General features: G+C 41.6%; 1 protein-coding gene across 3 annotated transcripts in view; it reads left to right on the plus strand.

Moving 5' to 3' along the window:
• Nucleotides 1–27,361, plus strand: part of PDIA5 (protein disulfide isomerase family A member 5) — a 149,135-nt gene that overhangs the window by 13,653 nt on the left and 108,121 nt on the right. The window contains exons 1-3 of one of the 3 annotated variants that reach the window (XM_082235530.1): nt 811–921; nt 16,627–16,753; nt 21,738–21,825. In XM_082235530.1, the coding sequence (XP_082091656.1) occupies nt 826–921; nt 16,627–16,753; nt 21,738–21,825 (311 nt within the window). In that variant the 5' untranslated portion in view covers nt 811–825. Of the gene's footprint in view, nt 1–810; nt 922–1,151; nt 1,289–16,626; nt 16,754–21,737; nt 21,826–27,361 lie in introns of those variants that run through there. The other 2 variants (XM_082235532.1, XM_082235531.1) reach the window with 2 other exon arrangements.

The following is a 27,361-nucleotide window of genomic DNA, read 5'->3' on the forward strand; positions in this document are numbered from 1 at the left end:
GTCATCGGTATCTTATATACCTTTTAACTGGGTTTAGAAATAACACAAAAGGTCCCTCTTGTGTCATGGTCTTCAAGCCCTGTTATGCTGTCTGCCAACTAAAAATATGGCTTCATAGATCTTACAAATTCCTGAGTCACCACAATGAATGGTTAACATTTAAGGTGCCACAAGGCTCCTGATTTGATTGAGAAGCCTGCAAGCCAAGACTTTTCATAAATGAGAGCACTGCAAAAGCTCTTGCCACAAGAAATGTGTTTGGGGGTCTTAATTTGTGGAATTCTCATCTTGGTTGTAACATATTAGTTCCGTGTCTGACCACCGTGGTTGGTACATCACTGGTGCATGTTGAAGTACAAGCAACAGAACATTCAGTGCTGCGTGCACCGCATCTGCTTCTCTTGTCTGGCACAGCCCTTGACACGTTATATTTTGTCTCTCTATAATATCCTCCCACTGCTTCTTGGCCTACAGATCCCCTCCTTTCAGGACTATCAGCTATTCTTTGGGGCTTGAATAAAGCTATGCACACATACATCTTTGACTCCCAAGAACTGCTGGAGTGCCTTGAGGAAAAATGTGTGAGGACTTGTCTAAGTGTTATGGATTTATGTTGCCAGGTATCTGCCTCTGGCCTGCACGGAAAGGCTGCTACTATTGGGCTCTTACAGTACAATCCTATACATGTCTACTTGGAAGTATCACTGAAGTCATTGGGGCATCTAGATAAATGTTTTTAGATTTGTAGCTTTAATTTTTGCCCCAGAGCTTCCGGTCTCCTATGGACTTGGAACTTCTGTTGCTGCCAGGCTATTCTGCTCCTGGATGGAAACATGGATCAGCTACATAGCAGCCTGTTCACTGTGGAACAACAGAAGCACAAGTACACAAGCTCCAACCACTGGCATTGGCCCCAGTAGGGTGTGTGTGTGTGTGTGTGCGTGCTTTATTTAGACAAACCATGCAGGACATTCTTTTAACTGGGTACTAATTTTCATGCTGTGAAACCTGGAAGTGGAGCTCTGTCCTTCCAGGATACATTTGTGCCCCTTTATCAGACTCTACCAGCTACTTCTATGCTCTTCAGTGCTGGATTTTGAAAAATGACCAGTTATGGAAATAACATTTTAGTTAGGCTGAGGATTGGCTGTAGTTGTGGCTGTAACCTTCCCAACAGTCAGCATAGGCCACCGCATGATAACACTCCATTATGAATCTGCCTCAAGATGGCAACCAGTTGGCTTTTGTGGCTAGCTTGGCTGCTCATTACTCTTCCTGTTAAATATTGGTAATTCTCATCAACCTGGAAGGGGAGTTATATGGGTTAATTAGTTAATATTGGTGCTGCATTTGAAGACATTGCTTCCTGTATATGTGCTAAGTATTATTAGGGGTAATTTGTTCCCATCACTGACTCCCATTAGTGTGTTAATATGCTCATCGAGTAGCTCTAGGCTTCCATGGAAACTAATTTCTAACATAATAATGTGGCATACGCGCTCTCTTTTTTCCCTCTGACTGTCCCTAATTGTTAAAATTATACAAATATATTCTTTTTACAAATGGTATCTGGAACAAATATTAACCAGAGTGTTAATGAAATAATATTGTGTTGAGTTTGATGTGGAATTGAATTCCGCATACATAGAGAGAAGGAAAATTTAGTCAGCGCAGGTAATTGACCATATTACAATAATTTGTTAATTAGTAAATAGTTGTGCTGGCTTTCCTTCACTAAGCATTTTAAAATTGGCAATATGCAGCATAATTAATTGGCTACCCAGAGCCTTGAAAGAACTTGTAGCAACAGATACTATGGTTAGACATGTTTCCTAAACACCCCCCCCAAAAAAAAACGCCTTTCAGCATTTAACTACTGTGTATTCATGGGTAAACTCTATTCAGTGACTCAGTGGCCCTGTAGTTGCATTATCCTTAGGTTACAAATGGGTGACTACTGGAAATGCCACTTTAAATAGAATATCTTTGCTGTTTGTCCTCCACATTGCACACATTATTTATTTAATACACTCATTTGCCGCTTTTCAGTAATTCTTCCTATGGTGGTTTACAGTCTGACAGTCAAAATAGAATAGGAAAATACAGTAAAGCATTTAAAACACTATAATCATTTCAATATAGTATAATTAATCAACATTGTTAAAATCAGCAAGCCTCAAAGTCATCCAGCATAATACAGCAAGTACTACCACCAGACCCCAACCCACAATATTGGCCTACATCTGAGGCCAAATTACTAGGCCAGAATATGGAAGTGAGTTTTTAAGGCCTACTTAAAATTATCCAGGAATGGGGCCTGTCTAATATGAACTGGGGTTTACAAATTCCATAAATTAGCGAACTCCTTAGGAACCTTCCCATTTTCATATTTACAGTGGTGCCTCGCAAGCCGAAAAGAATTCGTTCCGCGAGTCTTTTCGTCTTGCGATGTTTTTCGTCTTGCGAAGCACGGTCCGTCGCAACTGTGCCTCTTCAAGCGGCTTTAAAAAAAAGCGCAAGACATTTTCGTCTTGCGAAGCAAGCCCATAGGGAAATTCGTCTAGCGAAGCAACGCAAAACCGAAAAACCCTTTCGTCTAGCGAGTTTTTCGTCTTGCGAGGCATTCGTCTTGCGGGGCACCACTGTATTTGTAAAAGTAATAAGAAGTAATACAGCCAGTAATGCACCTTTGTGTTTTTCCTTCTAGCTCTGCCTGTAACTTTTATGTAAGTTTTTCAATTATAGCTATTTGGTACTATACCAGGACCAAAGTAGACCCCTTTAGGTCATTCCAGAAGTTAGCAATGGTTGTTTGTATCGCAACCAAAAGGTATCCTATCAGATTTTTATTTAGCAGTTCTGCATCCTCACTCCTAAACAAGCTTATCAGAGCTACTTCTAGGGCCCTTTTTGGTTGGTTGGTTAGTAATTTTAGATATTTTTCCAGTAGCCAAAATGTGGACCTGGGTGCAGGTCCACCACATATGTTTTAGAACAGGCATGGCCAAACTTGGCCCTCCAGCTATTTTTGGGACTACAATTCCCATAATCCCTGACCACTGGTCCTGTTAGCTAGGGATGATGGGAGTTGTAGTCCCAAAACAGCTGGAGGGCCAGGTTTGGCCATGCCTGTTTTAGAATAACCTTTGTCCCCACACCTCTGCCAGCAAAGCATCAGAAAAAAAGGTACCCTTCTCATATAATTTGCAGCATTAATTATTTGCTAGCATTCATGGTGCTTTGTATGTGTGTGTGTAAAGTAAATTGTACTTCATTTATGTTACTTTATAGTGCAGTAAATAGCTCTTAGACTTACTGCTTCTGTATACCATCAACCAAATAGTTTGATTCTACTCAACTGGTCACTAGAAACTGGCTTCATTCAGATATTGTGGCAAAACATGGTTTATGCTAACCATAGCTAAGAAGCCACACTGTCATTTGACCTCCAAAATACAGGAAAGACAAGCCACAGTTAGAGCTACTTTTGTAGTTTTGTTTTCCAGTTGCTCAGCACATGGCTTCATAAGTTCACTTCTGTCTCCATGGAGCAGCAGCCTTTTGGTTCACGGCAATGACTATCACTGGTTTGTTAATGGTTTGTCAATTTAGACAAAAAAAGCAAGCCATAGTCAGCTCACTTATGGTTTGCAAACCAGTTTCAAACTGTGGTTTGGTGTCTTTGTTTGCCAGTTTCTCACAAGTCATGGTTTGTGATCTGATACAGGTTCAGTCATTAAAAATAAAACCATGGTTTGGTGTAACATCTGAATGAAGTGATTGTTGTTATGCCATGTAGTGTCAGTGACTGGCCTCTTGTTGCCCAGCTTGCTACCACTGAAAGATGCCTTGGGAACTCTATCAAATGTCTTTTTTTCTGTCAGGGGCTGCAGTCTTATTCTGGCAGCAGGAGAGGGGGATTAGCCTCTTTAGAACCATATGCTTCTCTGTTACTTCTAACATGTACTATGTAGACAGTATCCAATGTTCCTGTTTTACTGGCACAAGAGACTTGCTGAACATAACTCTTTCCTCCTCAACCTTGTAGTAGTCCTCTGTACACCCTCCAGAAAGTTGGGCGAATCTTGGGAGCAGATTTGGGGAGCATGTTGGTGGAGGAGAGGAGCCTTGTTGCATGAGTGGAGTTGCAGAGCATTGGGTGCAACCATCCGAGAGGCTCTTTTCATAACCCTGACAGAATGGTAAGGCTAGAGCTACAAGGGACCACAAGGGCAGTTGCTTAGCAACCCATTCCATGACCCCTGGGACAACTTAGAAATGACTGAGAAGCATATGGCATGTATGCTCTGGATAGCTTTTTCTTTTGCTAATGTTTCTAAGACCAGAATGAGATAAGTAGCCTTTGTCAGGAACATGGAGGCTTTTGACAAGGTATTTGTATCTTTAATCGTTGGCAGACCATGCAAGGGTGCCTCACGGAAAACAAGAAGCCAATAACTTAACTGGTTCATTTAGTATAATGGCAACCAGCATGAGCAGGGTAAATGACTCCTAATTTATTGTTCTTTACAAACCTAAAACTTCTTTTTCATCAAACGTTGACCCATAATATTTTCTGTTTCAGGCCACGTTGTTGCTATCCCACATACCCATCCTTGGTTGACTTTAGACAAATATGCATTTTTGTTCCAACAGGATTTTCCCAATCAGATCTAGCGCTGCTAAGCTTGGCTCCATGTTTGCACGAGATTGTTTCCATTTTAGAATTGACATTTCTTAATTGTGATTTTGTATTGTGTGCTTTAATAATGAAGTGAACTGCCTTGAGATGAGACCCAATAAAGGAATAGGATTTTTAGGGAGGGCTTTTTGCTCCCCAGTACTAAGAGATTTTGACTTACACAGAGTTCTACAGTGAAACTTAGCAAGAACTGAGTTATATCAAAGCTAGACATCATCTTTGCTAGATAAAAAGCTGAGATTCTTATTTGAAGTGTGCTGTTTGATGTAACATACCTGGTAGACATGGCGTCTCAAAATGTATATGCCTTTTGATCACAATAGACAACACAGAATCTGGATGTCTCGGTTAAAGAGAATCCTGAGACTCTCCCCCTTCCTATAAAAAGGTGGTAGCTAAGTTGGCCTTCATGGTGTGTTTCAGAACTTTCCATGGTTAGGAGCAGGACTTCTCCATGCTTTGAGTTTCTTTGTTTGTTCTCAGTCTCTTTCATTTCATCCACATTCATGTTTTACCATTAAAGGTAAAGGGTAAAGGGACCCCTGACCGTTAGGTCCAGTCATGGCCGACTTTGGGGTTGCGGCGCTCATCTTGCTTTATTGGCCAAGGGAGCCGGCGTACAGCTTCCAGGTCATGTGGCCAGCATGACTAAGCCGCTTCTGGTGAACCAGAGCAGCACACGGAAACGCCGTTTACCTTCCCGCCAGAGCGGTACCTATTTATCTACTTGCACTTTGACGTGCTTTCAAACTGCTAGGTTGGCAGGAGCTGGGACCGAGCAACGGGAGCTCACCCTGTCGCGGGGATTTGAACCGCCAACCTTCTGATCTGCAAGTTCTAGGCTCTGTGGTTCAACCCACAGCGCCAATAAATGCTTGTCAGCTCTCTACATTAGTGATGTCTGTGTGGCCCTACAGTTGCTGTTGGAGTGCAGTTGCCATCAGCCCCAGCTAGAATGGTCCGTGGTAGGGGATTATGGCAGTCATCTCACCTTTCAGTGGGTGCCCTCAGGAGCTACTGTTCCACACCCTGGAGGGATAAGTCTCTTAGCAAAACATTCACTAGTGAGGTCATAGTAGTACTATGGATTAGGGTTTTGGACTGAGGAGTTTCATTCAGCTATGAAACACACTGAGTGATACTGGGCCAGTGAGTGGAACACCTTCCCATCAGATGTTGAAGAGATAAGCAATTATACAACTTACCGAAGACATCTGAAGGCAGCCCTGTATCGGAAAGTTTTTACTGTTTAATGTTTCACTGTGTTTTTTATATTCCACTGGAAGCTGCTTAGAGTGGCTGGGTCAACCCAGTCAGATGTGCAGGGTGTAAGTAGCAAAATATTATTAATATTATTAGGCAAGCAGTTATCCAAGCAATAGTGTGTAGGACTGTAAATTGTGCTTGACTATTCTCCTTTTGTGTGAGGCTTGCCTCTCAGTTTTTGGTTCAGCGCTGAACATAGCTTGCTTTGATGTCCAAATAAGCCAAGTGTGGTTAATGCTTGTAAACCTAAAATCAGAAACCCACTTCAAACTGTGGTGGAAAACTGAGAGATAAGCAATGGATGTGAAGGCAGTCTGAATATATGGCTCATTTTCAATCCTCTAAACTAGGCATGTCCAATTTACAAGAGACTGCAATCTACTCCCACTATAAATTGACCAAAATTGTTGAGCTTTTTTTGGAAGCCAAAGCTGTGGAGCTTTACTTTTTTCCGGGTAGATCAACCAGTAGATTGCGCTCAACCGGTTGGACATGCCTGCTCTAAACCATGGTTTGGAGGGTTGCCGGAATAGATCATAGAAAAAGTTTCTACCTAGCAGTGAGGATAACACATGGTCACCCTGAAGTCAGATGAATGGTGGAATAAAACTGTCTAAAATGCAATACTTTTTGGCTTAATCAGGAGATTTTAGAATAGAATTTTAGAACCCCATATTTAGAAGTTCCACCCTTACTTTCAATGTATGCATCTCCTAGGGCGGGGGTTGTGGCGCTACTCCTGTTTCTCCATGGGTGAATTTGTCTGGAGAATTCTCAGACAGTGTTAGCTATTAATCATGAACAAAAACTGGGGATTGTTCTACTAATCGCTTTATGTCTCGGGAGACATTTGTTACTGATGGTTGAGTGATCAAGGTGATTGCAGCTCAGAATGTAAATAGCAATGGAAGGGAGCGTTTGTGATGGGAAAGGAAGCAATTATTGCACAAGGTCAGGAGTAGTTTGCATGATGAGCAAAAGGACAGAAAAGCATGCCATCAAATCCTAGTGTGTTCTCCGTCCTTCTCTATCTTGATTTGGGGAGAAATGACTTTAGGTCAGCCTACAATGGCAGAGCTGTAGGTAGTTATTTGTGTGAAGATTTAAATTAAATGTGCTTGGTTTGGGGATACTTCGGTTGCTCACTTTTAAGAATCTGTCTTAGGCTGTGGTGCTTTGTTGCATGTGACATCCCTTGAAGCATGTACAAAAATGTACAGGTGGGGTTCTGTTATGTCACTCAGTGTAACATGATATGCAATTTGAAGTTGATTGATCAAAAGAATGGGGTGCTACTATGCTTATGTCTTTGAGTGCCTTTTGCTGGTGGTTTATTGGGCTCTCTCAATGACCTGTAAGTGGCTTACGCCATTTTGTACATTCTCCCTCCTCTTTTGTTCCCCTTGTCTGTGGTCACTACCTTCAGCACTTCCATCAACTTAGTAGTAGTTGATGGTGGCACTATTTTGCTCTGCACAGTCTTCACAAGGAAACATTATCATCTCCCTCTCTCTGTTCAGTCTATTCTCTCAGTTTGTTATTCAAGGAAGTGACACAAAACAGGTAAGCGACAGATACCTGCATCTGTTCCCAAGTATGCTACTTCTCTCCAGTCTAGAAGCAACTTACCAGTATTGCATCTCACAGTATTCTAATCCAAAATGAGTATATCTGATATATTGACCTTAGAACTTATATGACCAAGGCAAATTACTTTGACTGAAAATATGATTTAGGTGCTCCAGTCATTCAGGTATTTTAATATGTATCCTAGCTTTTGTGCATATTAACATAATGATTTAGATTGTTCCAAATCTGTGCTTTGAGCTTTAAAATGATGCCAAGATTGCCTTGGCATGGAGAATTTTTGGTTTGCCAACAACTGCATTTTAAAAGTGTGGGTATTGTATAGGAAAAAGAAAAACTTGTGTGGGAGGAAGGAAAAAAAACAAGTCAACTTGCAGAGACCACTTCATTGAGAATGAGTGGGATGTGGAGGGTAAACCCTTCTCTTCTGACAGTGTTCAAGGAGCTGCATGTTAATTGAGTTTATATAAAACTGAAGGGTGGGGCTATAGCTCAATGGTGGAACACAGGCTTCATGTGCAGAAGTGTCTCTGGCGTAGCCCACCCCTTGGCACCAGGTAGCCGGGGATGTAGAAGATCTCTAAGATCCTGGGTAGTCATTGCCAGTCAAGAGCATGGAATGCTGATAGCTGAGAACCCAAAACAAGATTTGAGCTTGCAGATACGCAGCAGGTTGGTTTACTACACGGATGAGACCTCATTATTGAGCTTACTCTGTGGCATTGATGGTAAAGCAGAAACAATACTTAGCTGTCAAAATGGGGTTGTCTTGTCCCCCCAGTAGTGTTTCCAGGGCAGTGTCTCCCACTGCTGCAGAAATGTTACATCTATCTGCATACAGAGTTAAGCTTTCACATTTTATTACTGTAAAGTGCTGGTGTCTAGAGGGCCTGAAGGAAAACTCTGCTGCTTCAGAAAAGCCTGCTACATCTTAAAATGTGTGTCAGTCTGCAGGGCCAACAAGGTTACAAACATCTTGCACTTCATGTGCTTAGTGTGGCTCATCAGAGAATTCTGTTCTAGTAGCGTAATTGCTTCCTGTCTCTGTGTATAGTTTACAATCTATGGGTCAGGAGCTTGACTTAGCATACAAAACCCCATCAGGGCCCAAGCTGGGTCAAGCTGATTCTTACACACATTATCAGTGAAGCGGATAAGACAAAATCACTAGCTGAGAGTGAGCTGTACAGGGAATCTGAGGGCTGTGGGTCATTTGGAACACCTGGTCTCTTTCTAGCTGGAAGATGGTTGCAGCAATAGGGAGCAGAACGTTTCTGTGTTTGTAACTGGTACCAGTGGCGTAGCGTGGGGGGTGCAGGGGGGGCCGGCCACACCGGGCGCAACATCTGAGGGTTAGGGGTGCAAATCCACGGGTTAGGGGTGCAAATCCACGGGTTAGGGGGCGCAAATCCATGGGTAAGGGGGCGCAAATTACTTGCCTTGCCCCGGGTGCTGACAACCCATGCTACGCCACTGACTGGTACTCATTTCCCACTTTGTTGACACGTGACCATATCCTGTTCATCTTAAGCAGTGTATTGTGCAATTGGGGAACCAAGAAAAATGTCGTGGCAATCCCTTCTTGTGATCAGAGCAGCTCCAAAGACATATATATTCCTAATAATGGAGGTTATCACCCTTTGGTTTCTAGCTCTCACTCTTTGCAGAGTTCAGCATTTAGCTGAATGCCCAGTACGACCTGAAAGAAGGAGAAAATAAAGTGGCTGTGAAAGAGTGATTTGCCCAAGACCATCCAATTAGCTTCATGACTAGACAGTGATGTGAGTTCAAGGCCTTGTAGCTTAAGTCCAACAATGCTACAACCCTGCATATGGTGGAAAGTCACCAGCTTGGTGTGGGAAACCTGCTGGGCACGCTAGCGTTTTACAGTGAGTGAAACAGCTCTCTGGGCATCACAGTTACTGTGTGAAACCTCCAGAACAGGTTGTGAATGGTTGAAAATCAAGTTCAATTAATTACAATAGTCATGTCATAAGGTGAGCTTTTCAGGTGCTTGTAAAAGTGAGCTAGATTTTGTGTAGACACTGCTGCCCTGGTCAAGTGTAAGCCAGTTTTGCAGCTTATAAAATTTGAAAAATGCACCCTTGCACAAGCCCTGCATCTTTTTAACCAATGCCAAATATTTGTCATGTTTATCTGGAATGCAGGCAAGTGGTCTTTCAATGCCTACATGAGCAACAATTCTACAATTTACAGAGATTGCTGGAAAATTTAATGGAAGAACTCAAGGGACTATCTTACTAATAAATATTGCCCTGAAGGCTAAATGGAAAATCTAAAAAAACCCTGATAATTATTCAGCTCTGAAGATCAGGGAAAGAAGACGAGAGAGAGAAAAACACTTTAGATAAAAGTGGTAGTCTTGTAATTTCTTGCACATTGGTTTTAACACCCCAGAGTCATTCAATCTGAATATAGTACATGAATCCCAGAGCTTATGTTCCCTTAGGCATTTACAAAGTGAATAATTTGTAACTGCAGAATCTGATTATATGTTCCAAGTCGGGTATAAATGAGTTTTGATTCTTGAGTTTAGGGATAGTAAGTATGGCTGGCACATAGTTTAAAGTGCTTTGAAGTCCCTACTTATTTTGCCATGTCAGTCCAGATATTGTGCAGAACTAAGGTTTGTGCCACCCAGAATCACACCATAGTTTGAGCTTTCAGGTGTATAGCAGGCACACCCTGGTTGTGTGTTCCTCTCACAACTGCTCATCAATTTACTTCATCTCTTGTCTCCATGGAGCAGCGGAGGTTGTGTAATAATCTTAACTGTGAACTATCAATGGCTTGTGATTTTTGACACAACAGTGAACCATGGTTAGCATAATCTGCATTTTGCAAACCAGCTTCAAACCATGGTTTGATAACCCATTGTGTTTGAGCAGTCTGGTTTGGATGAATAAACAAACAAACAAACAAACAAACAAACTGTTATTTGTATGATATTTGAATGCAGCTATGCGTAGCTGCCCCACTGATTGTGGGGCAATGCATCCAAAATGAGCCTGATTGCTGCTTCCTTAAGAGATGATGGCACCTTTCTCTCTCAAGGGCACATTTATACTCTTCTGCATAGGGCCAGTTCTTTTCTCATTCAGTCGGAACCATCCATGATCGGCAAGGATCCAAAAGAAATATGATTGTACGCACTTCCTCAAGCCTTCTGTTACCATTGGAGAAGGAAACGGTGTGAAACTTATCCAAGCAAACAGAACAAGGTAGTACCAGTGACACCTCTGGCTTGCATTCTGCTTCAACAGTAAGATAGCTAAATCGTGTTAGATGTGAACAATTTCATACACAAAATGTTGATGAGTTCCTTCACAGGGGCATTGCAGAAGTGGGCTGAGTGACTAAGACTGCAGAGACAGAAAATGTTTCATCGCTCAGAGCAGCTCTCAGCAACAGTGCATATGCACATGATGACGGGAGGAAAGCCATTACTGCCACTGCAGTCCTTTTAACAGCTTGTTCACTTTTATCTCCTGTATACCTACAAGAATAATTGATGCCCTCTTCAGCTGGAACCAACATCAGATCATTTCTGGCTTGATGTGATCCTGTTTATCTAACAAATGTTAACAATTGTAATAATGCTTTTAAAAGCACTGTTTTTCAGGTATTCAGAAACTGGATTCCAAAGCTGCAATTGCGTCTATGCCTTCAACAGAATTAATTTTTGACTTTACAGGTTGTGAATGTGTGCTCTTGCACATGTCGAACGGCAAGCTTTAGTAGTTGTGTCCGATTCTTATTGCTTGTTATGAGCTTCACAAGAGAAGCAGACAGATTTCCTTTCCAGAAATGTGTGTCAACTTTCCTGACCTCGTAACATGTGCTCATCCGTTTCTGTGACCTTGGGTGTAAAACAAATGAATAGAAGGGGTTTTTTTATTGCCTAGACTGGCTTGTAGCACCTTCTGTGAAGTCTTTTTGCAAACAATGTAGTGTGAATCTATCCCTTGAGTCATATCCCAGCATTCATAAAGTGTGTTCCTTTGGTAGCATACTAGTCTTGATGTATTTGGCCAGAGGTTTTTGCTTTTTCCTCTTTGCTTTTTCTGTCTGGGTCTTTTAAAATGACAAAAAATAATATACTCATTATTCAGTTTAATGTTAAAATTGTATCTAACTTACTTGAAATTCCTGGATTTAATGTTATATGAATTTGCAGGGTTTTTAAATGAAAGTAAATGGCAATGAAAAGTACCACATTTTTCCATGTATAAGACTATATTTTTTCTTAATCTTTTGAAGTTTAAAATAAGGGGACGTCTTATACACAGATAATGCATAGTGCATTTTCTTAATTTTGGGTTAAAAAAAATAGGGGTTGTCATACACGGAAAAATACGGTATATATTCCAGCCATAGGGTTAACGGTTCCAAATGCCAGTCCTAGCATTTGATATGCATTGTAATGACTATAAGTGATCAAAAACAGAGTGTATGGAGTAAATTGCTCTACTTGGCCAATACCAGTGGTCAGAGAGCTTTCAGTGGAACTAGGCTTACTTGTTCTGTAAGCTGACAGTGAACTAGATTCTTACCTTCACACTTTTTCATGGAGAAAAGCTATATATGGAGATACAAATGTTCCTACCTGGGACTTGAAAAATACAAGCTCCCTGATAGCCTAACATAGAATTCAGGCTTGTTGGGTATACTTTGTTTTTTGCTAGAGCCTCAATACCTACGAACCAGAGTTAGGTGCAGAAGACAGTTCGTGAGGTGGGGTCTATATTGATATTTGGATGCTAGGCACCATATTAAATCAAGATGGCAAATTGAAATGTGACTTTGTCATGACTGTGCTCATTTTATTGGCATCTCCGAACTTAGCACAAGGGTTCCCAAGGTGGGAGCTGTGGTCTTTGTCAGCACTGAGATTCTAGGCACCATTTTCAGTCAGGAAGGCAGACTAAAATGTGACTTTGGCATGACTTAACCTGATTCTTAGTGTGATGCTCTCAAATTACACTGTCCATTTAAAGAAAATAATATCTTTTAGCCCAGCCAGATGGGTGGGGTATAAATAAATTATTATTATCCCTGAGGTAGAGATGGCATTCCTCATTGACATTTAGATGAAGGTTACCATTTTGAATCAAGATGGCAGACTAAAACATGACTTTGGTGACTATGCTATTTTTAATTTTTTTATTTTGCATAGTCTTGGCCACCTCTCAAGATAGTTTTGCTGAACTTGGCGTGAGGGTTCCTGAGTTGCAGGTGGGGGGGGGTCTAAGCTGATGTTTGGGTGCCAGGTGTCATTTTGAATCAAGATGGTGGACTTGAAATTTGACTTTGGTGTGATGTCAATGGTTTTTTTGGCATAGATTTGGCCACCTCTTAAGATACCATTGCCACACATGGCATGAGGGTTCCTGAGGTTGTGGTAGCAGCCTTCATCAATGTCTGGATACCAGGTTCCACTTCTAATGAAGATTCCATTTTGAATTGCCCAGTATTTTATGTGAGTGGCCCAAGCTCACAAAACACACAATCAACTTAAAAATCACAATATTTTTTTGTTTCTTAAAAAAAAAATTCTGGGCAGTGCCAGGCACTCCCTACTAACGGACATAAAAAACTAAACAATGAGGGGTGGGAAGGGGAGAAGATGAATATTAGAGCATTTGGGCTCATGACATTCTCAAGGCCCAGAAGAAGGATGTCCAAAAATGCCATTGGTCAAAAATAACACCCTTCACCCTTGTGCAACCCTTGTGCACCCTTGTCCAGAGTTATTACGATGGATCCCCTCACACCTCTGGGAAAAGATTTAAGTAGATTATGCTTCCTGTTTCTGGTCCATGTGAGAGAGACATTACAACTGCATGGAGTCCCAAGTGAGTTAATGACAACTCCTAGCAGCTGTTTATAGAGGAAGCCCGGTGTCTTGCTTAGAGGAGTGTGGCCTGATGTCTGAATTAATGCACGGAGCTGCTTCTGAAAAGAGAATTGCATTATCCGACTTTTTAACTCTTATCAACTTGCAAATGTCATGTAGTCCACAGTGCTTATCTCAAGGTGACAAGTTCTTGGGATGCCCTCGATCACCTACTGAATATCTGATGCAGAGGCCTAGGCATGAATATGCAGATTTCCATATTCCACCTGCCAGCGCAGAACACTTGCAGTGAACATTTAGGTTCTGTGGCCTCGACAGGGCAAAACATTAATCTTAATACAGAGGAAATGGTGGTGATTTATTCAGCAAATGTCAGTGGGATACTTGGAGGCCCGCCATACAAGGGAAATGGCATGGCACCTGTGCCCATGGTTCAGAGCAGAAACTGAGGAAATTCTCTGTTACTGTATGAATCATTTGGGGGTATAACATAAGGCAGAATTTGCTTTTGGGATATAAATTCATGTTTTAAACACTGTTTGACAGGAATTAATGTTTGCAAGCTGTGTCATACAACAGAAGTGACACAGAAGACACAAGTGTGTGGAGGCATGTAGTGCCTAAGATTGTGTTTCCCCCAGGGGGTGTCTGATGCTGCAGCAAAACTCTACTGAAACTTGCACTGCCTCATTTCCATTTTTGAGAGGAATAATTCCAAGCTACCTCTATAAGCATCTCTTTTAATAAGGCCACCTGGATTTTGCTACAGAATCTGGTGATGGTGAGACTTGGTTAAAATCCATTTGATTGTATTAAAATCCTAATTTACATAGTGTGCTATTTACTCTCCGGAGACACATGACTTCCCGCAGTGTATTGGAAGCTTTGAGCAGGTAAGCACTGCATTTTAAAGTACGTAACTCCAGCTTTTAGACTCAGCAGGCAGAAAGTAATACTGGACACCCCCTCATAGCTATAAGAAGGGAACAAGCATTAATTACAGACACGGCATGTTAATTCTCAGAACTGTTCCTGTAATCACACATTAAAGAAATGAGTGTGCTGCAGCACATTTTTCTGGCCTCCGAAAATGCACACTTCCCCTGAGAAATCACGTGAACGGCAAAGGGGTTTAGGCAGCGCAGCAGGTCACATATATTCTGTCTGAACAGGTTGTGTGTAATGAGAGACTACTGTCACATGTGGTGAGGGACAACTTTACTTGGGATAGCAGAATGGGGGGCAGGGGGAGAGAGAGAGAAGAGGGATATTGGGGAGAAAAGGGATTGCCCTGCCCACTTTTATCCCTGGCCATTACCAACTCCGCTCCTGGTATGTGACTCCCTGAGGAGTAAGTCACAGGGAATGCTGCCCTCAGTTCAGCATCCCTCGTGTATTACCATCATATCAGTGCATGCAGGGCTGCGTTTGCAAAGTTGCACATTTACTGTTTGTCTTATTTGATCACCCCTTTGTGTGAGGTGTTTGAATTCAAACTTTCTTCAGTTTTTCACTCTTCATAGCTCCAAACCGGAGCAGCGGATATTAAAAACACATAGTTGGGGAGGGTGAGGCTTTCACTAAGTAATAGCATTGAATGGGGAAGTGAAGAGGCTGCAGGAGAAACACAGTGTTTTAATAGACTACAGGACTAGAATGTATGTCTCTTGTTCAAGAGTTAGACTCAATAACAGCTTGCCTACAGACATTGGGAGGCAGACAATGCAATAATTGCAATATCCCTTATAGCCTCCAACAGCAATGTTGATTGCCATGAAAATAAAGTGGGATTTTTTGGTGTTCATATTTATCCCTGAAAAATCATCCTTTGCTACTGCATACTCTTCCTCGCTAACCCTTTTGTTCTGAAGATGATGAATACAGGTGGTGTCTATTTTTGGTCAGTGATACCTGTTCCAGGATTGTGTAGAAGCTGCGGCCATGGATAGCATTGTTTCTGCTGGGTTCCCTAATGCTTGATAGGAACCTGTTTTGAGTGCCCACATTAGGCCTCTTAATTGCGTCTAATATATATTTACCATGCAGTTCTAATGGAAACCAATGCCACTACCTTGCTGGATGGTGTGAGGGATTGTTGTATCCCTATTGTAAACCCTTTTAGTTCCTCCATGACCTCTTTGGGGTCTGTTTCCATTGGTGTCCCAGGATTGCTTGCTGCATCAAGCAGAGGAAGGGATATAGGTCATTGGGAGAGCACATGTTTTGTGTCAAGGTAGGACTGGGATTGTCCCCTGTCTGAAACCCTGGAGAGCCTTTGCCAGTTTGTGTAGACTAAACTGAGCAAGGTCAACCAGTGTTCTGCCTTGCTATGAGATGGCTTTCTAGTCCTATGACTCATAGTGGTTTGAAATTTGGGCATTGCTTTCTTTCTTTGCCATCCCTACCCTACAGTGGGTCTTTCACTTGCTTACCTGTTTAGGGATACATTTGTCTCATATCTGCATTTTTTAGACTTCAGGTAGGTCTTTGTGTATGCGAAGGCAGGTTGTGGACTAAGAACCAGTGGTCCAGTTCACATGTGATGCTATACCATACCATGGTTAAATAGGGACTCAGCTAGTCAAAAAACAGTGTTTTGAATGTGTTATAAACATGCAACACCAGATGGTGCTGTAGAGCAGAAAACATTTCTATGTGATCTTACATAGTTCTCCCCTCCTTTGTTATAATGATTTAATTTCTGACTTATTTATAGCGTTTTTCCCCTGTGTGTAGATCCACCCTAGGAGTGTGCAAGAGTGTGGGTAGTTGGCAGGAAAAGTTATTGCCACTTTGTTCTTCCACTGGTTATAGAGCTTGGGGAGGAGCTACTTTTCTGGATACTCAACTCGGGGGCTGACGGGCCATAGCACCCCCAAATGGTGGTTATGGAGGTTTCCTAGAATTGATGCATGTCATAGGGTGACCTGTAACCTTGATCAACCCTGCTGATCCACAGCTCGCAGGTGGGCTGGTTGATTTAAGGAGACATACCCATTCCCTTTGCCAAAACCTGCTGACATCTGTAATCAATACAGCTGTGGCCTGTTTAACCCCATACTTATGTCACATGTTTTATTGCTGCCTGTTTTGTATTCAGCCCCCTTTGGCTCTGCTGCACCCTGTCATGCAAACAGGTTGTGTCGTAATAGTAATGTGCCTGCTTGTTTTTCTCTTTGTCTTTCCACTGCAGACCATCTTTCCAGCCTGCCTATTATCAGCAAAGATGTCCCCATTGATAGAGAAAATTAGTGATCAGAAGGACTTCAAGAAGCTCCTGAGAACACGGAACAATGTGTTGGTGCTATATTCCAAATCTTGTGAGTGCTGCTCATTAAAAAACAAGCAAAGGTTTAAGAGCAATTAATATGTTAACAAATAATGCTGAGTAGCTGTCAAGGTTGAAAGGATCACTAAAAGAGCAAGGATTATTATTATTTTTTAAAAGTTAAATCTTGATTTCAGACCTTATATACTGTATATCTGATAAGCAGCAGACTGTTTTGCAGACTGATACAAGCATTTGCTGATAAAACTTTTGATCCCCCCCCCCCAGGAATGAATTCATTTCTCGCTTGCTATTTTTCTTCCTGTCCTTACACCGAACAAAATAAGTTTTTTTTTAATTTTATAACTTTTATAAATAAAATGATGTATCGCTTCTGTTTTGTAAGAGCAGTCCTATAACGAGAAGCGCAGATGGAGGCAGATCTGGTGAGCTTTTCAGCTTAACATCACACAAGTCATTCCACTCTTGCCTTGAGGCACTCTTCATACCATTCTTTTCCCTTTGTTCTCTTAACACACATCAAGGATGTTCTCAGCAATAGTTTTATTTGCCCTTTATTGTATATATATAATATATAAACACTGTGTGTGAAAAAGAGCAATTTTCATTTCTCTACGCCTAGTTATACAAGCATCCCCACACACCAAGTTGGTGTCACCAGCATTTGTGTTTATCCTTCTGTTTCCTTCTCTCTCTCTCTCTCTCTCTCTCTCTCTCTCTCGCTCTCTTGCTCTCCGCCCCCCCCCCCCCGCCTTTGGTCTGTTCCGTTTGCATCTTCTTATGCTTCACCTCCGCTTGAAATACCCTTCTTAACTTCTTGTCTGCTAGCCACCCACTTGCTGTCTCTTTCAGTTACAATCAACTTCTTTTCTCTGCTGGTTTCCTCCTTCTGCCTCCATCCCTGATTCTATAGTACAGCTTTTCTTCTGCTTTCTTTCTCTTTCTTTTTAATTGTCTGTACTGGATTGTGAGCTGCTCTTGGCAAGATTATTTGCAAGAGCTTGGCCCATTTAGGGCACTGTGTGTAGAAAGGCTAATTACGCCTAATATTTCATGGCTGTGATATTTACTTGGCCAGGAGATGTATGATCTGCACATTAGCTTGGAAATTAGATCAAATTGGTCTCTTTAATGCTTTTTTATTCCCTCCTTGAGTCCCCCCCTTTGGGTGAGGAAGAGGAACAAGCCAAGAGATGTTGGTTTTTAAATTTTATTGCGCAGTTTTCAGTTGCTCTTAGGCTTAAGCCCCCTTGTTGCTTATTCTGAAAGGCGGAGAGCTGCTTCTCCCAAGTAGCTTGTTTGGGGAAGCTTATTCAAGAATGAGTCTTTTTTTAAATTTATCTGATTTTAGAGTATATTACATTGACTGCAACATAATTAGATTAAAGGGCAGAATTTTATGGAATCTTAAGTGACTGAGGTTCATCTCTTCTTGCTACTAAGGCAGGACTCTTTTACTAATTTCTATTGATTAATTAGATAATGGAGGGGACAGGAAAGGGAACAGATGCTTGATTCAGCCACCTTCCAAAACCATGATTAAGAAGATTGGCCAGCAGACCAGAAGCTGCAGCCATGGTTTAAAGTGGGATATGCTGACTGTGATTTCGAGTGCTGTCCGAGTCCACAAACAATCGTTATGTCCACAGTTCCCCCCAGAGCTTGGATTGCTCAGCTGTCAGAAAATGAAAGCATACAAGTGGAAATAATGCATGATTTGCCTGTGAGTTTGGAAGTTCAGTACATGGTTCAGGTTCTAAATACAAACCATGGTTTGGAGTAATGTCTGTGCTAATATCAAAGTCAAAATAATTCAACAGGACTCAGCTTATAAAGTGTCCTGAAACACTTGTTCCAATGAAAAAACTTCTTCAGAGTTACTAGGGAAGGACCAGTGATGAACAACACTTAGAAATGGCCTGTCCACCACTAAGGGACTGCATAGCTCCATTTGTCATCTGTTGCTACACCCATCCCTTTCTCTCACTCCCCTTTAATAAATGTCAGGTGGGATTTTGCACACATAAGCTAGCATATGTGATATTCGGGAGAGGGGAGTCTTCCCAGAGAGTAATTTTCATTGCTCATCTCTTTATACACGTCACTGATATTTAAATACATTTTTTATCTTGTTAGACTGCTGTCCAGGAGCATATACAATTGTCTGCTCCTGTTGATGTGGGGTTTGTTTGTTTTTTGGTCTTTATGGCTCTTCCAGAAAAGGTAACTACTAGTGGCCCCATGCATTCTTATGCAGAATTTAAACCCACTGTGTCCAGTAGAATTTCCTATGTCAAATTCAGACTTGGGAGGCAAGGACCTGACCTTATGTACACTGTAAAGCACAATGCACATTGATACCAGTGAATAATTAAATAATAAGTACATTTTATTGATAATACAGAATAATGTATATCATACTATTTGCAGCATGCCACAAGTAGAAAGCAGAAACATTAGGGTCTGCTATGGCTGTTGGTTATCAGAGAATATAATTAATTTCATTTGTGCATTGCATATAATAAAAAAACCCACAGTGCTAGTAAGATTTTCAAAAAAATCGGGACACCACATGGGAACAATCTGATCTAGAAAGGCCATTGAGCATTTAGAAATCCAGAACTATATCATATAGTATACCCACTAATTAATAATTATATATTAAAAGTAAATATATAACTTGCAAGATAATGTGGATTGCTAATTATCAGCAAAACAATGCACATTGTCTTTGACAAGGAATAGCTCAACAAATCTGTAGAGTGGAATTATCTTTCAGAGTTGGGATATTGCTACCTCATTTCTTAATATAATATAAACCCAAGTTACTTTTCTCTGCAGTAGAAGTTGTTTGTGGAAAAGAACTATCTTAAATGAAGGGATTATGTAGGTGCTAATTAGAATTCCTCTTCACATCTGTCAGTCTGCCTTTACAGTATTCCCATAATGTTCACTTTTTATGTTTGAGAAGGAACGTCCTCAATTCATACTGTGTGTGAGCAGCCTCTCACCTGTTTTGGAACCACATGACCATGTAGGAGTCTGAGCACCTGGAGTCTCCTGCTGGTTGTTTCTGAAGGGTCTTTGGGATTCTTCCTCTCCTCACAGCACTATGACGGTGTAGCAGATTCTCTCTATCCATGCATTCTAAAACAGTGGGTTTGATGGTAGCAGGGGAGAATAGTGAAAATGCTGTTCCTCTTCACCTACCTCTCTACTGTAAGATTTCCTTTAAAATTCAGATAAGGCACTTGTAGCAGAAGGATAAACTTTTCCTCAATTGCTCTAGAAAGTGAAATAGCTTTTAATGGATGCTCACGTGACCTAATTGCTGTTAAAATATTTATGCTATTGGTAGCATAAGGTAGAATAGCAAGCTCATTTTCTACTCTCGTCTTTCTGTACTAACTCTTAAAGTTCAATTTGCAACAGGGTTTCTAACTTCATTCTCTGAATTTGAAAGAGGATTTTAAAGCAGTGCTGGCCTATGTGTCTTTTGTTTTTTTGCTGTCAAGTAGAGTATCTAACAGCATATCCAAACATACAGAATAGGGTGGCATTAATATTTCCTAAAAGATTGCTGTAAAAGTTATCTTACTATTATTTTTTATTAAAATAAATGTGTCTCATATTTGATGCATGACACATATCGGAGCTGAATCTGACTTTTAAAAACAATCTATCAGATTTTTCACATTAAGCAATGGAAAAGAAGCTAAGATTAGCTCTCTAAATAGATGGAGGAAATTTACATGTGTAAAATATTCACACTTAACGATATAGCTAAATGCAGTTGTGGTAACAATATTAACTCATTTTATGCAAAACCCTACTTGAGTAAAAATTGCAAGGAAAGGGGGCAGTCTTCTCAGAGTTCAACTTTCCCTCCCTAGAAAATATATTTTATATGTCTGAAGATTTCTTACTGTTTGCCCTGTTCTCATCACCGTGGCTCAGATTTCAATCTTGCCATTGAGGATGGTGAGCTGTCCAATGAATCAGAGATAAGGTTTCTAGAATAGTAGGAGAGCTGTCCAGTTAATGGGACTTGAGAGATGAGCATGGTGTGGTGTGACAACTAGATGCACATTGAGCAGCTTTGTATTTGGCTCTTGCTATTCTTGAACACCAGCAGGGTGTTCAAGAATAGCAAGAACATGGTTCAGAACATGGGTTGGTTCTGGCTGTATCTTCCCAAGTACAGCCCAGGGATGGGAGACTGTCTCATGCTGCCAAACAGACACGGAGGCATCTCGTATTGGCCTCTACTTAGAACCTGTGCTGACTCTGTTCTTGGTGTCCTGGTATGGACTGACTAAAACAAAAACTTACTTGTCAGTGTCGAAACTTGCCCAAGCACATGGAAGGGGAAATGAATGGGAGCAGGGACATACTTGCTTGGGGAAGCTAAAAGCTAGAGAGGAAATTACTTAGCCATGAAGATCAGCATGATGAAAGGTAGGCAAACATAGTTTCCTTGCTGCAGATAGGGCCCTCCAATTGTTGCTGTATTACAACTCCCATCAGCCCCAGCAAGCAAGGCCAGGGATGATGGGATCTGTAGTTCAGCAACATCTGGAGGGCCAAAGGTTCATCACATCTGGCTTACTGTATTCATTGACAGAAAGTGAATGTAATTTTTTTCCCGTACCTAAGGAGGTTTTGGGCTTGTGACATTTCAACAACATCCATGACAGATGGTAAACCACACTTGAAACTGACACCCAGAAACAGTGTGTGGTATGGAGCAGAGTGTCCAAAGAAGGAAGAAGACAAATCTAAAATCCTACTGAGCATGCCCAAATATCTAAAGTGGCTCTTTGGATCCCAGCCCTTAGTAAAATGTTGAGGGAAAAGCCTATGCTACCTCTGGCAACTGTTTGTTTTCTGGCAGGGAGAACTTAGTGAAAGTGTTTCAGCACAGAATTCTGCAGAGTTGGACTGGATATTAATTATTGTTTCAATACATACAGTACAATTATTTATTTGTTTGTTTATTTTGCTCTCTTTTCCAGCGGCTGCTGCTGACACTTCACTCAGGTTATTATCTGATGTAGCCCAAGCGGTGAAAGGCCGAGGTACTATATCATGGATAGATTGCGGGTATGTAATGTCCTGCCCAATATGGTGCCCTCTCTTCTCCCACCTGGTGAATTGCCCATGTCTAAACAAGCAAGATTTTGCTGCCGTTGTGTGCTTTATGTGGCAAGGAGAAAGCATTGTCTTTTGTTCCCCACGGCTTCCTATACAGTGGTACCTCGGGTTACAGATGCTTTAGGTGACAGACGCTTCAGGTTATAGACTCCGCTAACCCAGAAATAGTACCTCAGGTACTTTGCTTCAGGATGAGAACAGAAATCGCATGGCGGTGGCAGCGGGAGGCCCCATTAGTTAAAGTGGTACCTCAGGTTAAGAACAGTTTCTGGTTAAGAACGGACCTCCAGAACGAATTAAGTTCTTAACCCGAGGTACCACTGTATTGTAGGGGTGGCCAACTCCCAAGAGACTGCGATCTACTAACAGAGTGATCTACCCCCCTTTTTGGGGTTCAGGTCAAAGTTGTTGAGCCAGTGATCTACCACAGACGTCATGATCTACCTGTGATATTTTGACACTAATATCACAGGTGTGATATTAGTGACAAAATATCACACAGGCAGAGCCACCTGCTACTATTCTGTGCAACACTCTGTAACTACCACATTCCTCCTTGGCCCCATTCATCCAGGCAGTATTATCATCCTCTGTCCCCTACACGCGGCTCTGCTGCTTTATGTGGTCTTCCCGGTACCCCTCGCTTTAGGGAGAACAACCGAACAAAGGGATAAAACCTGCAGTGTTCTGACTGAGAGGTATTGTTGGTCCTGGGAGATTTAGATCACTTGCCTTTGATAAGTTTATGACCCTCCAGATGTTCCTGGGAGTCCTATCGGCCCCAGCTGGCATGGCCAATTGTCAGGGATTGTGTGGGTTGTAGTACAACAGCACTTGGGAGGGGCACAGGTTCCTCATCCCTGGTTAAAACCTCCAGAGAATGCAGGCTCTTGCATTCAAATAATCTTTAAGTTATTTGTTTCTCCCTCTGTCAGAGGAGTATGGAGGATTTCAGTGCATATAAGCTTTTGGTGTGCTTCTAGCACCTTCTAGGATACCATTTTAAGGGGAGAAGCGTCATCTTTAAGTACATCTTTGTATATGTTCAGCATATCGTTGAGAGAGGAGGATAGGCAGTGGTAAGGCACTGAACGTTCTGTTACGCCTTTACTTTGCTTGTGGAGAATTTCCTATGCTTCTATTACATGGTTGGAATTTATTTGAGAATCACTTTTAGCTGATTATTAAATATAATTCATAATATAGTTGGTATCTCCCGAGCCTTTAAGTGTGCTTTACAGATACTGCATTAACGTAGGATTGGCTAACCAGATGCTGCTGTACTATTACTATTACTTCCATCCATCCCTGACCACTGGCCATGCTGACTGGGGCTGATGGTCTGGGGCTGATGGGAGTCCAACACCAACTGGAAGGCCACAGGTTAGCCATCCCCATCTTAATGAATTTTGCTGCATGCCACTTGTATGAGCTGCAAAAGTACTTTTCTTGGAATGGCTCCAGGATTGTTTCATTCACAAAGCAGATTTGAGAGTAGCACTGAGGCTGTGTTGGGTCTTGCACTGAATCCAAAGTCCAAACTATCTTTTTTAAAAATAGTCTTTGATCAGTGCCTGGCAAGTTCATTTTAAAAAAGTAATTGGTTCCAGTTTCTGCTCACTGTATCAAAAAATGAATTTGGAGTCACAATTGATTCACATGGTTCCGCCATCTTCAGAATTTTAGAAGCTGCTCGGCTAAAGTATCCCCTATCCCAGGAGTCCCTCTGCTGTTCTTTCTAGAGTGAGATCCCTTTAGTGGATCCTTCCTTCCTTTCAATAATTTTACTTCCATTGTGGACTTCTTCGAACTGTAATAACTGTTCAAGTGAACATGGCCTTAGCTGCCATGCTTAAATTGCTTCTCACACAACTGCCTTCCTTAAAACCTCTGGTATCACTTTGACCCTCCCCAAGCCTCACTGTTCCATCTTCAGGTCATGTCCTCTCCTTCACTTTTGCCCTGTTGAACTTAGGTCATGAGCCTTCTTGGCAGAAACCACATTGCTTCTCTGTTCCATGTAGCGTCTGACAATGTTGTGCCACTAACTAAATGTCACTACATGCCCTTCAGCAAAATCACTGTCTTATATTCTTGCATGTAACTTTGGAGTCAAACCTTCAGAGGGGCTGTTGATATGTCTCTGGAAACACTAATGCTTTCCCATAATATACTTTTGTGCTTCAATTTGTTGGCTGTCTTGCATCATGAGCCCCACGTCGGGTGAAAGATTTCTGCATTGCAGGGGGTTGGACTAGATGACCCTTGTGGTCCCTTCCAACTCTACAGGTGTATGTGTCCTAGCAGAAACTGCTAAATCTTTTAAAAGATTCAGTGTGTGTTTGTGTTTCAGTAAGAAGCTGGATCTGAATAGTAACTGGGAGAAATGTGTTGCAAATCAAACAATGATTTAAGCTTGTGTCAGTGTTTTGCCTTGGGCAGGGTTCATTTTCTGCATTTTTGATTGTTTCTCATGGCATTATTGGAAAGAAAGTTCTATGTTGGTTTGTTTGCTTAGTTGTTAACTTTGCGAGACTTCCCACAATATGGAAATGTCTTGGTGTGTCTTTCTGTCATCAGCCCCCAATGACTTAGGTTTTTTTTGCAGGCACTTTGAAACCACAAGTCTTAACAAGAACTGCTTCAGGGAGGTGCCTGAGGAGAGAGACACCCTCCCATTGCAAACACATGTTGCAACTCCTTCTCAAGGATCTCAAGGCTGAAGCAGCAAATTACACAGAGGTTGGGGGGTATTTACCGTGTATGCCCAGTTTGTTTGACAAATATTGACAAGGAGCGGTTTGTTTGGCTGCTATGTTCTCCTTTCCCAGTAGCACAGATTTATTTATTTTTTTGGCTTTGCTTCTCATATCACACAGTATAGCGAGTTTTCTGAACAGGGGAAGAAAGAAACGTGTGTGTGTGTGTGTTTTGGCAAGGCTGGCAGGCATGCTGTGCTGTGTGGCTGCTGCCTTCTGCTCTCCCTGCAGCGATGACAGCTCTGCCTTTTATGAAATTGGCTGTGTTTTGTTTCTTATAGCTACTGTTTTACTCTTGACTTGGGAGAAAGGAAGATGCTGCCCCAGCTATTATCAGGCGACATCATTTTATTATCTCTTTGTTGATCCCAGCATTGTCCACGGAGCTATTCTCAAAACTGCTTCTTTATTGTGCAGTCTTGTTGTTCATCTTAGAAGTAAATTGTGGCACTACTTCTTCCTTGTGTGTTCGCTGGAAAATATTTATGGGTGTAATTCTTGGGATTCCTATGTGTTTTGGAAGGTGGAACAGTCCCACCACTGCTTAGGTTTTCAAGTTAAAACAAGCACAGGCAATGTATCTAGTCCACAAAGGCCACTATGTCCCTCTCATCACTGCTTTTCACTTGAAAGGCTTGTACTGTGGCAATAGTGGAACCTGCCATAAAGGCTTTGTGGGACAAAAGGTAAGCTATACATTGGTCCAGTTTGCATACCACAACCAGGAACAGCCACAGCAAGCCTTGTTTTCACACACGCTCTGCTCCCCTCTCCTTCTGTGGAGTTTGGAATCTTCTGTTTTTGGTTAACCACAGTTTGCCATGTTTTTGGTTAACCACAGTTTACCGTGTTGTTCGGGCATAGAATTATGCTACACATTAACTGTGGTTAGTGCAGTGTCTGAAAGGGGCCAGCTAATGCATTGCCTGTCCCTTAGTCACTGTGTTAAAGTATAACAGTTTGCCTAGTATTGATAATGAACCCCAACCCACACTTGAGGGGAGCCTTCAATCTGATCCAGTAGTATTCTTATTTTCTTACACTTCTGTATAGTTGCAGATTGGGTCAGGCTATCTGCTACTACAGATGCTGATTCCCACCCCCCACCCCAATCCCTTTTGTTTCAAAAAGTTTTGGGATATTTCACGTGGCACTCTGTCCATGTTCTGGGTCCCCATGCATGCAGGGCTTTTAACTTCAAACCCACAAGGGCACTTGACGTTGTATTCAGTGAACATCTCCCTTGTGCACAACAGCAAATGTTTCTGGTGAACCCTCTAAAAGGCAGTTTCAATTTGGAAGCCTTAATTATAAATGTAGCTATACTTGGTATACCCTCATCTAGGGGTGGATGAATCAGTCTGTTACCAGTCAGCATCAATTTTGCATGTATTTATTCATAGTAATGCTATTTCCTGTTTTTGCATTAATATATTTAAATATTTTATCTCAGTGTATGCATTTCAAAACCTTTTGTATCCTAAAATAACCATTCTGTAACTCATTTTGGTGTGTTTTTCAGTCTAGAGCTATATAACAAATTTGGGAGAAGTGCAGAACCTGAAGAAGCTCAATCCACACATTAGCCTGTGGGGGTTAGGTCAGTTCACTTTGGAATTCACAGAGTAAATTCTTCAAGCATCCCAGCCAACAGGGGTGGGAAGCCTGTGCCCCCCTCCCCGATCTTGCTGAACTGCAACTCACATCATCCTGACCATTGGCCATGATGCTTGGTGCTGATGGGAATTGGAGTCTCACAGCGTTGGAGGACCAGAGGTTCCCCATACTATCTCCTATAGGACAGTAATACGATTTAATGATAGGTTTAAATCTGAACCACCCATCATTTCATTCCACGTGTTGCTCTCTGCATAATCCACACAGAGCATGTTCAACTAAGGACGCAAGGCCCACAAATGATGTGACAGAAATACTTATTGTAGCTTTCCCATGTTTTAATTAAAGAGTCCTTGCCCAAGGTGTCTGATGTTTGAATGATTTGCAGAGGAGGAGACGTTGGAATATTGAATTAATAATGTCTGGTGAGATTTCACAGTGTACGCATGATATCTACTTTTTGTTGATTGTCAGTTTTAAGCAGAATGTTCCCATTATACTGTGGAAAATCCAGTGCATTAGATCTAGATTAGAAATAAAAGGCTAACTACTAGGGCTGGAGGTGCAGTTCGTCATTGCAGTTCGGTAAATGTTTAAGCACTGCAGTCAATGTGCCAGGATGTGCACATAATACCAAATGGGCTCTTCTCTGACCCAGAAGTAGACTTCTGAATGAAGTAGTCTAGGCAGAGTGGCATTCTTCCAATGCAGTGACCAAGGGGCAGGCAATGCATTAATCGGTCACATTCACACATTATGCTAACCGTTTTGAAGGTGAACCACAATTTTAGGCCTGGACAACGTGGCAAACTGTGGTTAACCAAGAACAAATTTTCAAACTCTTCCTTGCAGGCACACACTGAAGGAGGAGAGGGAGGAGAGTGTGTTCAAGTCCAAGGCTCACTGTGGTTCTTCCTGCTCATGCAGGCTATGTCAAACATCATATGTTGAAAGTTTTCCCTAGTATTATGTGTTTAAGCATTTTTAAAGTAAAAGCTTTGTTGTGTTGAAATGGATAATAGTTACTTTTAACTCAGTCGAAGCATATGGAAAATTCTAAAAACTAATATTGTTTGTGCCTAACATACTGGATTCATAGCCATTTAAAA

The sequence above is a fragment of the Podarcis vaucheri genome (assembly GCF_965113315.1).
Source record: "Podarcis vaucheri genome assembly, chromosome: 1".
Taxonomy (NCBI): Eukaryota; Metazoa; Chordata; class Lepidosauria; order Squamata; family Lacertidae; genus Podarcis; species Podarcis vaucheri.